The sequence below is a fragment of the Globicephala melas genome, chromosome 9 (assembly GCF_963455315.2).
Source record: "Globicephala melas chromosome 9, mGloMel1.2, whole genome shotgun sequence".
Lineage (NCBI taxonomy): Eukaryota > Metazoa > Chordata > Mammalia > Artiodactyla > Delphinidae > Globicephala > Globicephala melas.
The window spans coordinates 89,870,758-89,882,774 of record NC_083322.1 but is presented as its reverse complement, the minus strand read 5'-3'; the positions used below and the strand labels follow the sequence as shown (position 1 = coordinate 89,882,774).

General features: G+C 44.3%; 2 protein-coding genes across 2 annotated transcripts in view; one reads left to right on the top strand and one right to left on the bottom strand.

Annotated features, from left to right (window-relative positions):
- LAMB1 (laminin subunit beta 1) overlaps positions 1–12,017 on the top strand; it is a 73,689-nt gene that overhangs the window by 50,464 nt on the left and 11,208 nt on the right. The window contains exon 25 of the mRNA XM_030871138.2: positions 9,075–9,444. Coding sequence (XP_030726998.2) covers positions 9,075–9,444 — 370 coding nt within the window. The remainder of the gene's footprint in view (positions 1–9,074; positions 9,445–12,017) is intronic.
- The window catches only part of DLD (dihydrolipoamide dehydrogenase), a 54,411-nt gene continuing 48,900 nt past the window's right edge, over positions 6,507–12,017 (bottom strand). Inside the window, exon 15 of the mRNA XM_030871142.2 lies at positions 6,507–11,904. The gene's annotated coding sequence lies outside the window, so the exon portion shown is untranslated. The remainder of the gene's footprint in view (positions 11,905–12,017) is intronic.

Here is a 12,017-nt window from a genome sequence, read left to right as displayed (position 1 = left end):
TACTATTTTTTAGATTCCACCTATAAAGGGATATCATATGATATTTGTCTTTTTCTATCTGACTTCCTTCACTTAGTATAATCATCTCTAGGTCCATCCATGTTGCTGCAAATGGCATTATTTCATTTTTTTATGGTTGAGTAACCAGAATGGCTTTTAAAAATGCGTTCAACCAAAATGTGCTCATGTTCACCGTCGAGTTCTGCAAATTGACTTTCTCCCCCTCTGAACAGTATTTTGGGGCCAGCTTTCTTGTCTGCACAAGCAGAGCTAAATGTTCTGGTAAGATTGTTTGATCCCAGTGTAACAAGCAGGTGGTGCTGACAGTTAAAGCCCTCGGCAGGAGCGTACTGTCCTCATCAGCGGGGACAACAAAGGAACAGGTGACAGGAGCACCACGTCCCACTTAGGCTCATGATTAACTAGGACTGTGAGGGAAAACGATGTTTTCTTAAGAACAAAACTTGTTACAATCATGTGAATCAGAAGGATTGCTTAATTTTTTAGGCTGTTGCAGTTTTTTTTGACCTGCCAGGTTATTTTTAAGATCTTCAAGTAAAAGCATTTATGGGAAAGATTTTTAATAGACTGTTGCCATTCTGTATTCCTCTTCTTTCTTTCCTACTTGGGTTTTCTTCCCTGTGTTTTAAGTTTATAACAATGGATAAACATCTTCTGTAGTTTCTTATTTGCTCTTTGATCCATTTTCTTCGTCACACATCTGAAATTCTAGGTCCCTGTTGGACTCTACATTAAAAAAAAATACATCTTTTTCTTTTTTGGATACAACTGTAGTGAGAAATACTACAGATCTGCACGTTAGCGGTTCATTCAGAATATTCTGTCGAAAGTCCCAAACCTAGATACTACGTGTTCTTTCAGAGTCAACTCATCTGTTCCTTAACAGCCAGAAGACTTCAGACAGTGGACACGACCAGACCCAATGGCATATGATTTGTTTTTTTTCATTCGAGGTGTAGCCAGAAGGGTCTGTACTAACATCTTAGATGAGATGAAGGTTTGCTCCACAGAGGAGGTATGAAGGCTGTGTTGATAAGCGTGCTTTAATTCATCATCCTTCAGTCCCGACGTTGGTTCTTAACGGGATCTGATTTTCTCACTTCCTTTAGAAGGTCCGTGACATTCAGTGGACCACTTGATTTGAGATGTCTCCTGCAAGTAAGATCCTGCTTAAAATCTGGCTTCTCCAGAGCTCTAACCACAATTCTGTTAAATTCCTCAATCTTGTACTGCCCCAAGGGCTTGATTTTCTCCAGATAATAGTTCTATCATTGCTTATAGCCTGATTCTGTCAGCATGTGTCATTGGCAAAATAGCTTTGGCTGCCAGAGCTTTCTGACCTTTTGCTCTATCTAAGCTTTATTAGCATGAAAAACCTGTTTTCTGGAGTCAGAGTCAATCAGAGGATTGTTCATTTAATACTCAGAACGTTACCCCTTACCCTTTAATCTTTAAACTTTCGCCTCTAAATCTGCCAGAGACATTGTGGCTTATAGGAACAGTATCAACTTGTTCAGGTCAAAAGTTAGATCATGTTTTAGAAAGTTTGCAGAGAGAAAGATCCACGGCATCCGTGTTCGCCAGCTTCTCTGTTCGTTTCATCTAGAAGAAAGGTCAGCCTGTTACATAAGAAACTATGGGGACCCAAATGCTTTCGACACCCTGTGGAGGCAGCTCGTAACTGACAAGGCACTCAGAGAGGGTGAGAACTGAGTTAACGATGGGGGAATCCTGGCCAGCTGCGGGCCTTGTGCACACAGGATGGCAGTCGAAGCAGGACCAGTATAATATGATGAGGGCAGGGACAAAAATTCAGGAATGGAACAGAGGCACCAGTGAAAACGGGAGGATAAGAACTTGAAGGGACAGGGTTCAGCGACCAGCAGGGACAAGAATAGGTGTCATCTGAAATTAGGCGGAACTATGGGGGGGAAAATGTGACCACTTTTCTCAAATTACATCATTCATTGCCCAAGAGTCTTCAGATTCAAATCATTTAGTTGAACAGGGCACAAGTTTAGACTTTCTGGGGCCACCTTGCTAACAATATGCTTATAGAAAGGCTTAGGTCAGAGCTAAGTAGTCTTCTTATAGAAAAAAATGGAGTTATGTCAAGGACAAACGAGTTGAGCCTCCAGCTCATGAACTGTTGAATGTTCCCATTGTCCTGGTGGGTTGGGGCTCTTGGCCGATGGTGCCAAGTCCGAACAAGCCCATCACTGTGCTGGATGGAGAGGATCTAGCCTACCCAGTCCTGAACGTGCCCGAGAAAGCCTCGGCCCGGAGCCCTGCCTTGTGCCCTGAGGACTGAAGGGGTCACAGGAGGAATCTTCCTGTTGACTGGTGGATAGCAGAAGCAGGGATCCTGGCTCTTGGAAAAGGCCAGTGTTTCTTAAACCCAGGCTGATTGGAAATGTGGGCCATAGGTGAGAGGCTCTGGGGAGTGGCCATTTTTTTTTCATCCTGCTCGTTTCTCATTTCAAACTTTTTTGTAGAAAATCGAAGTACATTTTTTGTCAGACATAATTTTTTTTTTTTTAAATGCTTGTCATCTTTTCTCAGGCTAGGATTCATTTACAATCACCCACCTTTTTATTTCCAGGGTGGCTCGGGAAATCAGATTTAATTTGATTCTTTAGAGAACCACAGATACTTTTGTTAGTAGAGGGAAGGCTTGTCTACGGCCATGTGCCAAATCCAGCTCATAGCCTGGGCTGGTGAATAAAGTTTTAATGGAACACAGCCATGCCCATTTGTTTACATATTGTCTGGGGCTGCCTTCGTGCTGCAGTGCCCAAGTTGAGCGGTTGTGACAGAGCCCATAGGGCCTGCAAAGCCTAAATACGCACTATCTTTTTTTTTTTTTTTTTTTTTTTGCGGTACGCGGGCCTCTCACTGTCGTGGCCTCTCCCGTTGCGGAGCACAGGCTCCGGACGCACAGGCTCAGCAGCCATGGCTCACGGGCCTAGCCGCTCCGCGGCATGTGGGATCTTCCCGGACCGGGGCACAAACCCGTGTCCCCTGCATCGGCAGGCGGACTCCCAACCACTGCGGCACCAGGGAAGCCCCGCAGTATCTTTTATAGCAAACATTTGCCAACTCCTGGGCCAGACAGCCAGCTCATTTCTGCCGGTGAAGTCATAGTCATTCCCCCAATTTTCATTTCAAAACTGAAGTTACAGTACTGAGGCCAAAAAAAAAGAAAGGTGGGGCTGGAGGAGGTAGAGAATTTAAAGGAAAAGAAAATCGCATTTCAGAGATGAAAAAGCATTTAAATTTCCCGCATTAAAGTAAAATAGAAAAGCCTAAGTAAAGTAAGAGTAAAGCTTTGGGCATGATAGCACATCCTGGGGTCCCTTATTGCTGTGAGGCAAGGTCCACGGCAAAAGCCAATAAACCCAGTCACCTGATTTTAGGATATAGCACTCTCTCGCTCCCCAGGCAGGTTCAAGTTTCAAAAGGGAAGAGGGGGGACCAACACAACCCTGAGTGACTGCCCACTGGTGCCCAGTGGGGAGTGGATGCAGCAGAGAAGAGCCACTCCCTGAGAGGGGGTTGGGGGGGCGGAGCTTGTAGGCTGTGGGAAAGGGTAGATAAAGTAGCAGGATGGCTGGAGGTAAGTGGTGCTGTCCTTTGCAGCATCAGAGGAGGGAAGCCCGGTAGGAACTGGAGTCGCTTGGCAGGTGTCATGGAAACTGTCTTCGTGGAGACTAACGAGGAGCTTTGGTTTCACCATTGGGGATGGATTTTCTTCAATGGGCAGGGGAGGTCTGCAGACAGGGAGGGGAGGATACAAAGAGAGCAGAAAAGTTAAACCTGCTGATAGAGGCACACGGGCTGACGTTTCCCATTCTGGCATTCACTTGCTAACGCTTTGCTCTAGATCTCAGTATCTCTAAAATGGGTACAATATTTTTCATCTGCCTACCTCTTAGAGAACATGTTTTATTTACTTATTTTTTAATTGAAGTATCGTTGCTGTACGATATTATATGTTAGAGGTGTCCAATATAACGATTCACAATTTTTAAAGGTTATACTCCATTTATAGTTATTATAAAGTATTGGCTATATTCCCTGTGTTGTACAAGATATCCTTGTAGCTTATTTTATACCTAATAATTTGCACCTCTTGTTTTAAATGATGAGAAAACTTAGTAAAAATTGACAGAACCCGCTGCCCACATAACCAAGAATATATTTATAGGTGAAGGTAGAATTCTCATGGCTCGTAAAAATGATGACTGTCTCATTTTTAGAATGCTGTTCGTCATCTTCACAATTTGTTCAGCTTAAAAATCAGGGAACAACTTTTGCTATATACACTCTTCTTCCCAAGAGAAAGTTTGTGATCCTCTGCCAGATAATCCCATTCCTTAAAGCCACACTGAGTTCCAGGTCCCCCTGGACCTATGCCTTTCTCTGAAGAGAGGAGAAAACCCACTGGCCTCCGTCAGAGACAGCCTGCACAGTTAGCTGATAATTTTTCCCATCCCAGTGAATGTGAGAGATGATTGATTGGAGAGTCTCCTTCACAATTTTAGTGTCCTTGAAGTTTTAAATTGTCAGGTGAGAACCAACCTTTACTCTTAGGGGAGGTCTTTTTACAAGGTCCTAAGTGTGGGCCTTCTAGTTCTTGCCTCCCAGGTGACCCCATTAGAGAAGCAGTTCTGCAAACTCAATGAGGGAAAGAAGCACGTGCCCACTGGCACTTCAGCAGTTTCCCAGCTTCAGTTTGAAATGAAAACCTGACGCGTTTTAGGTAGTCATTTGGTACCCTTCCAGAGAAAGGTCAGGATTGACTTTTTCAGTGATGAAACTGCAATCCAGCCATCTATGAAATTTGACTCTACTTTTCAAATGGAGGAATGTTGTCAGCTGAGTGGGTCCTGGTCTCTGGAGGGCGCCGAAGCTCTGCCCCGCCTCTGTGATGCTGGTCTTGAGGGTAAGGGTCCAGAGATCAGCTGGGACGAGAATTAGGTGGACTATGGGAAAAGAACATGACCGTTCTTCTCAAATTATGTAATTAATTGCCAAATATGCTTTCCATTGCTCATCTTTCAGTTGAAGTGGTTTGTTGGAGGGCACAGGTTTAGACTTTCTGGGACCACCTATATGCTTCTGGAAAGACTTGAGTCATAGCTAAGTATTCTCCTTATGGATAAAAAATGTAGCTGTGTGAAAGACAAACAAAGCCTTAATGGGAGGGCACTTGCCTTCTAAATCCCAGTTTGGGGCCAACATTTTCCCCCTCAAATATTCCCATGACAGAATGAGAGCAAGACATGTCTTTACCAATGACCTAAATAAAAATTGTTAGAGAAATTAAAAATAAATTTAACATATGCACACAGCCCTTGCCCCCAGCATGCATCTAGTGAAAACCTCTTTAGGACTGAACTGCACCGTGCCTTTGCATTATCTAGGGGAAAGAAAGGCTTTCTAAGCATGTGCAGCATCTGCTACCGTTGTCCCAAGCCCAAGGGGGATGGTAAAGTAGGACAGATCTGCTGGGCCACTGAGGCCCCAAACAGGGCTACCTGCTGGGGCCTGCGGGACAGGAGCGACTGACAGTCTGATTCATTTAACGTGGCATCATGAAGGCCCCCCACTTGCACAGGTCCTGAGGTCTGTGCATCAACTTACATGGCTTGACTTGAGGCTCATGACTGCTCCACTCCACACACACATACACACTTAACAGGCAAAAGGGAGGAGAACAGCTGGGAAGATAACAGTCAGTACTCCCCAAAATGGGGTGTAGCAGCCCTCAGCATCAGCATCTCCATCTCCTGGCAACTGCTAGAAATACAAATTCTCAGACCTCACTGGTTCCAGATCTGGGGGTGGGGTGGAAATGTGTTAAATGAGTCCTGCACGTGATTCTGATGCGTGCCGGAGTTTGAGAGGCTAGGACCTAGATGACCCAGGTAACTCACAGCTTTTTGGAAGATGACTGAATTTTATAAGATGATATGGAAATTCATTCCTAAAGTCTGAAGTTCTTCCCATCCTCCTGATTGTAGAAACTGATGAAGGCCGTGGTTTCCCCAAGCCTTTCCCATTCTTTTTCTGGGGTGTCATTAGGTATTCCACTAGAGAAAGATCCCACAGTCCAATGAGTCTGGGATATGACTGGGTAAAAAAAAAAAAAAAAGTGAAACAGGGTTTTTCCTGCAGAACTCCTATGAGTTTAATATGCTGTTTGTTTTGAACCTTCAAGAGGAGGATGTAGAATTTCCCGAACCTGCTTGATCATGGAACTCTCATTTCTGGGAACATCTCCTAGAACTAATTAATGGTCTAGGGAAGACAGTTATCCACAGCTCACCTAAGCTGCTTCCCGATTCATGAGAATGCGCCAAAGAACACAGGAAAATGAAACATGCCTCGAAAGAAACAAAATGCTTAAGGAAAAAGAAGTTTTGTTTTGAAAACCTAAGGTACCTACAGATTTTAAATTCTAAAGGTTAAAGACTGGAGTATTCCAAACTTCAGATTGTTTAATAATCATGTTATTGGCAAATATGCAAAGACAAACGTAAGGCCATGACAGCTTTTTTCCCATGGAAATATGATCAAGCAACACTCTGGGCAGGAACCACCAGACACTTGGACATAGAATGATAAGAATAAAAACATTTATTGAGTGCTTACTCTGGACCAGACACTTTCATCCTGAAAGCAATCCTAGGAGGAGCTAGGTATAATCATTACCCCTTTTATGCGAAAAGCCATGACTCAGTTTCTGTCCTCCCCAGGGCCGCATAGCTGGGTGTGGGGAAGGCAAGATTCACCACCAGGCAGCCTGTGCTCTTATTACAACGCTGTGCTACTCAAACTTGCCGCTTGAGATCGTGGAGTGTAGTTGGCAAACAAAGGCCAGGAAAAGCTAAACAATACAAGGCAAGGTGTGAGGATGTTCAGGTGAACTTCGGTCCAAGCCACAAACACGTCTTTCTGGCTTTGGAGGATAAAGGCGTTTTGTTTCTCAGGACCATCGGTGAAACTGGTTCTAGAATATGTTTTATTAGAAAGTCTTTCAGAGGCAATCGTACCTATTGACTCAAGAAGGGGTTTTTTGTTTGTTTTTAATTTGTTTTTGAATTACAATGTTGTGTTTCAGATGTACAGCACAGTGATTGTTATATATTCTTTTTCAGATTCTTTCCCCCTATAGGTTATTACAAAATATTGTATAGGTCCCTGTGCTGCACAGTAGGTCCTTGTTGTTTATCTATTTTATACATAGTAGTGTATATATGTTAACCCCAAACTCCTAAGTTATCCCTCCCTTCCCTCACCTTTCTCCTTTGGTGACCAGAAGTTTGTTTTCTATGTCTCAGGGTTTATGTGTTCTGTAAGTAAGTTCATCTGTATCATTTTTTTTTTTAGATTCCACATATAAGCAATATCATATATTTGTCTTTGACTTTCTTCACTTAGAATGATAATCTCTAGGTCCATCCATGTTGCTGCAAATGGCATTATTTCATTCTTTTTTGATGGCTGGGTAATATTTTGTGTGTGTGTGTGTGTGTGTGTTATACACCATATCTTTATCCATTCCTCTGTTGATGGACACTAGGTTGCTTCCGTGTCTTGGCTATTGTAAATAGTGCTGCTGTGAGCACTGGGGTGCAAAGCTACCTCAGAGAGGATGATTCTGTTATGCTTTGCCACAGTTGACATTGCGTCTTAGGAGGATTATTTTCTTTTGTAGGGGTGTATGGATGTCTCTTGCATACCTGTATCAAAAGCGAGGTTAAAGGCTCGTTTGGCAAAGACGGTTGAACTCCAGTTTGCAAGTTGACCTTGTACTCAGAGCTGAGAATGGAGAAGTGGTTACAGGTGTACCTTTGCCCTTGGAGTCCACAATCTAGTTAGGGAAATAGGATCTTTTTGTTTTTTTTATCCCCACCTTTTCCCAGAAAGGATTTAAGGCCAGCAATAAGACGTGTGTACAGGCCTTTTGTTATTCAAACACTGTACAGATACTGTGAAATGTCAAGTGTTGATATAAAACCAAGTTAGTCACCTGAGCTTTGGGACTCTGAGCCAGGGTTCAAAGGCATAGGCATCGTGATGGGTAATCTCAGCCACAGGCCGTTGGCCAAGAACGCAGATTTCACCCTGTACCATTTGGTTCTGCCTAAGGTGCCCACCCTGTTGGGCCAGTGAGAGGTTGGGACTGAATGGCTCCCAAGGCCTTTCCTATCACTTCAGATGTTTTATGAGCCTCTGCTCTTAGGGCTAGGGGTGGTTATCACAATGGCAGACACCCACCCACGAGTTAGATGATACTGAGTTGAAAGCCTGAGTTAGAGGATACTGAGTTGAAAGCCTTTTAAATCGGGATACTTGGAATTCCTGAGACTTCTGCCTGATTTCGTTTTCTTTTTATCAACTTTATTGCATTTCATCAAGCATTCACTGTTGTGCTTTGTGACCGGATAGAGGGATGTTGGTGTGTTGCTCATTACTGCTGTATCTCAGGCCAGAGGCCTCATGTCACCAGGCCGTCACCTGAATTGTCTGTCCTGGGAGGATCTACAGACGGGTCAAAAAAAGAGGGAGGCAAAGGCAGGACAGAGCTTAAGAGCACAGGCTCTGGAGCCTGCCAAGTGCTGAGATAGAATCCTGGCTTGGCCATTTCCTTGCTGGAAGACTTGGCAGTCATGTAACCTCTCTAAACCTCAGTTTCCACATCCATAAAACTGATGATTGTAACACCTGGTTCCTGTAGGGTTATGTTGAGGATTAAATGAGATGATGCATGTAAACCATCTGTACAATGGCAGGCACAATGGTGTACAGTGGTGTTCACTTAAAAAAAAAAACTATCATCACTATTATAGTTAAGACGTGATTAGCCAGGGTTGAGATAACGTGTGTTCTGGAGGAAGCAGCTGCAGTCTCTTTGCAAACCGTTGGTAAACTGTCTTGGACCATTTACAAACCTTCCCATTGTAATGGTGACTGAGGATTCTAACTGCCAAGTCGCTGAGGTTGGGGCTCTAGTAGCTCAGCCAGCACTGCCGTCTCCCTTCTAGCCTGTGACTGCGACCCCAGGGGCATCGAGACACTGCAGTGTGACCAGTCCACCGGCCAGTGTGTCTGCGTCGAGGGTGTGGAGGGTCCACGCTGTGACAAGTGCACTCGGGGGTACTCGGGCGTCTTCCCCGACTGCATGCCCTGCCACCAGTGCTTTGCCCTTTGGGACGTGATCATCGCCGAGCTGACCAACAGGACACGGAAGTTCCTGGAGAAAGCCAAGGCCTTGAAGATCAGTGGCGTGATTGGGCCTTACCGGGAGACTGTGGACTCGGTGGAGAAGAAAGTCAACGAGATCAGAGACATCCTGGCCCAGAGCCCAGCCGCCGAGCCGCTGAAGAACATCGGGAACCTCTTTGAGGAAGCAGAGTAAGTAGCTGATGGACCAGAGTAACAGCTCACGATGCTGTTTCCACTCGATGAATCCACAGCGTGGCCCTTCCACCAGGAGGCGTGGTTAGTGCTGTGAGTGAAAATAGGTAACTGGGCCATTTGTTTTCCCAGCAGTCGCTGCTCTGGGCATGGGGGTGAGTGGACGATGGCTCATTGTTGGGGACCAGAGTTGCAGTGCAAAATGTGTGAACGTTATATTCAGCACTCTTCTCTGCAAACAGTATTCTCGGGCAGTAGAATGGTAAGGATGCTGGATTCAGAGACAAAGGATCCGTAACGGAGTCACAGCTGGGTTACTTGCTAGGCTTGTGAACTTGAATGACTCACTCATTTCTAAGCCTCTCTCTTCTCTCCTGCGGAGGGGAGGATAGTATTTACCTTTCCCTGACAGAGTGACAAAAGGACTGATCTATGAAATGGTAAGGTAATTGCAGAAAACAGTATGAATTGTTACATGTTTTGCTACTACCAGGAAAAGTCCATTACCACAAATAAGACTCCTATGTCTAGGTTATTTCCACTGCTCAGCTGTTGGTCCACTAGAGCAGTGCTTCATTCATCCAATTATAACAAGTTCTCTGTGATGAAAATTCCTCCTCTTAGCCCTTCTCTGGGTAATCATCTCTCTAATTGGAAAGTGTGTATTTTGCCAGTGGAAGCAGAGAGAATTGAGCAAAGTGATGCTGAACCTTCTCCCATTTTTTTCTCCCATTTCTCCCAGCCAGTCATCTTTCCTGCTCTCAAACATTCCAACTCCCTTTGCCAAAAAGGACTCCCCGCCCCGGCCCCGGCCCAAAACAGCATAAGGTCTAGGCTAAAGGACAAAACAGGAAAGGGTATGAAGCATTTGTGTTTCCCCAAATGCTGTGGGTTTTTATTGTAGACTCACCATTTGGCATGAGCAAGGGGGCTGTTTCATGGCTAAGTCCTATACATTAAGGCGATATTATATCGTGACAGAACTACGGTAACATTTTTGTGTGATGGGACTTTTAATCAGCATCTCTAAGAAGTGAGATGGCCTTTTCGTCTCAGCACTGTGTATGAGAAGCAGGAAGCTAACTGCTGACATGAGCTCAAGTACCTTCCTAGACCTAGATTTAAAGTAACTAGTCCCTTGATTTCAAGCCTCAGATCTCATGGCCAAGATCATGCGGTTGACCAGGGTGTTAGGCGATGTCTGATGTGGGGCCATAATGCACTTAGTGAGGAACTCAACCTCATTAAAAAGACTGTGGTACAACTCAGCCTCCTTACATGTAGCGATAATGAGCTGTGGAAGGCCCTGTGGAAGGCCCTGGTCTGAGTGCAAGCCCATTTAGGAAATGATGTCTTGACCTGGGTGCCATGCACCTTAAGGGAAAACAAGAGCGACTACACTCCTCAGACAGCCCTGGTCCTACCTTCACTCTTCACCTAATCAGACAGATTGTAATCACCTCAGGAACACCAATTTCATCAATCTTTTTTCAACACAGTATCCAAGGACGCATGGTCTAGGATCCAAAGGGGCATTATTTACAAATATACAATGTGAGATTTGACTTTGTAAAAGTATAACATTGTACGAGACCTGAGGAAAAATGAAAGCCTTCTGTGAATCAACCGATTAATAAAAGCAAAGGACTGAAAAAAAAGAAACTAGCCTCAGGAAAAGAGCCATCAGGTTTACTAAATGTAATTTAACCCGCAAATCCTTTTAAGCACTTTTTCTTTGAGTTGGGTCATGGTATTCTCTCAGCCTTAAACATCATTTTTCGACTGGCCCCCAACCTTTCAGCATCTCTGCATTTTCCCCGTTTTTTGTACAATTATATTCCTGAGAAGACAATAATACTGAGTTAGGTGATACCCAGGGGTAAGGTCTTCTCAAATATTCCTTTCTTTGAGATACATACACACATGCCCACTGTATATACGAGTAATTTACAAATAGATGCCTAAAGTACAGCTTTGGAGACAGGAAGATACAGAACAAAATGCAGTTGGGTTTAGATTCCAAATGAAATACTCCATTCTTACTGGTACTACCTTCTTTCTCAGGAAAAACGAAAGGGTTGCTTTGTTGGTGGAAGGAGGAGGCTCCTTTGATGAGACGTGGCTTGAAGGGGGTTGGGTATGAAAAGCTCCTTTGGGTTGCTCCTGCTGTCTTCCTGGTGGCGGTGGGGCTTGCTTTCTGAATGTCCCATCTTGAAGGAGATCCCTGAGGTTCACGTGAGAGCATTTTTGGTGGGTGGCTGGGAGGCATAATTGTACACTGGAGTCACTTACATCTTTAGAGTTTGTGGGATTGTATGGGCTTGAAGCTGCTTATGTACAGAGCTGGTGCTCCACGCTCTGGAACTGTGCTCATGTTACATCAGACATTCGGAATCACTCTTGTAGTCCATCCGCCACAACACAGCTGAGTGGTGCTGCTGTGTTTTTCTTCAAAGTCTTGAAGAAAGAAAAATTATTAGATTTAACAGAGTCTCTTAATGATAAGAATAAAATCAGTACTTAAAGATAACTACAGACTACTGAATCGGTCTGAAATTACAGAGTAATAG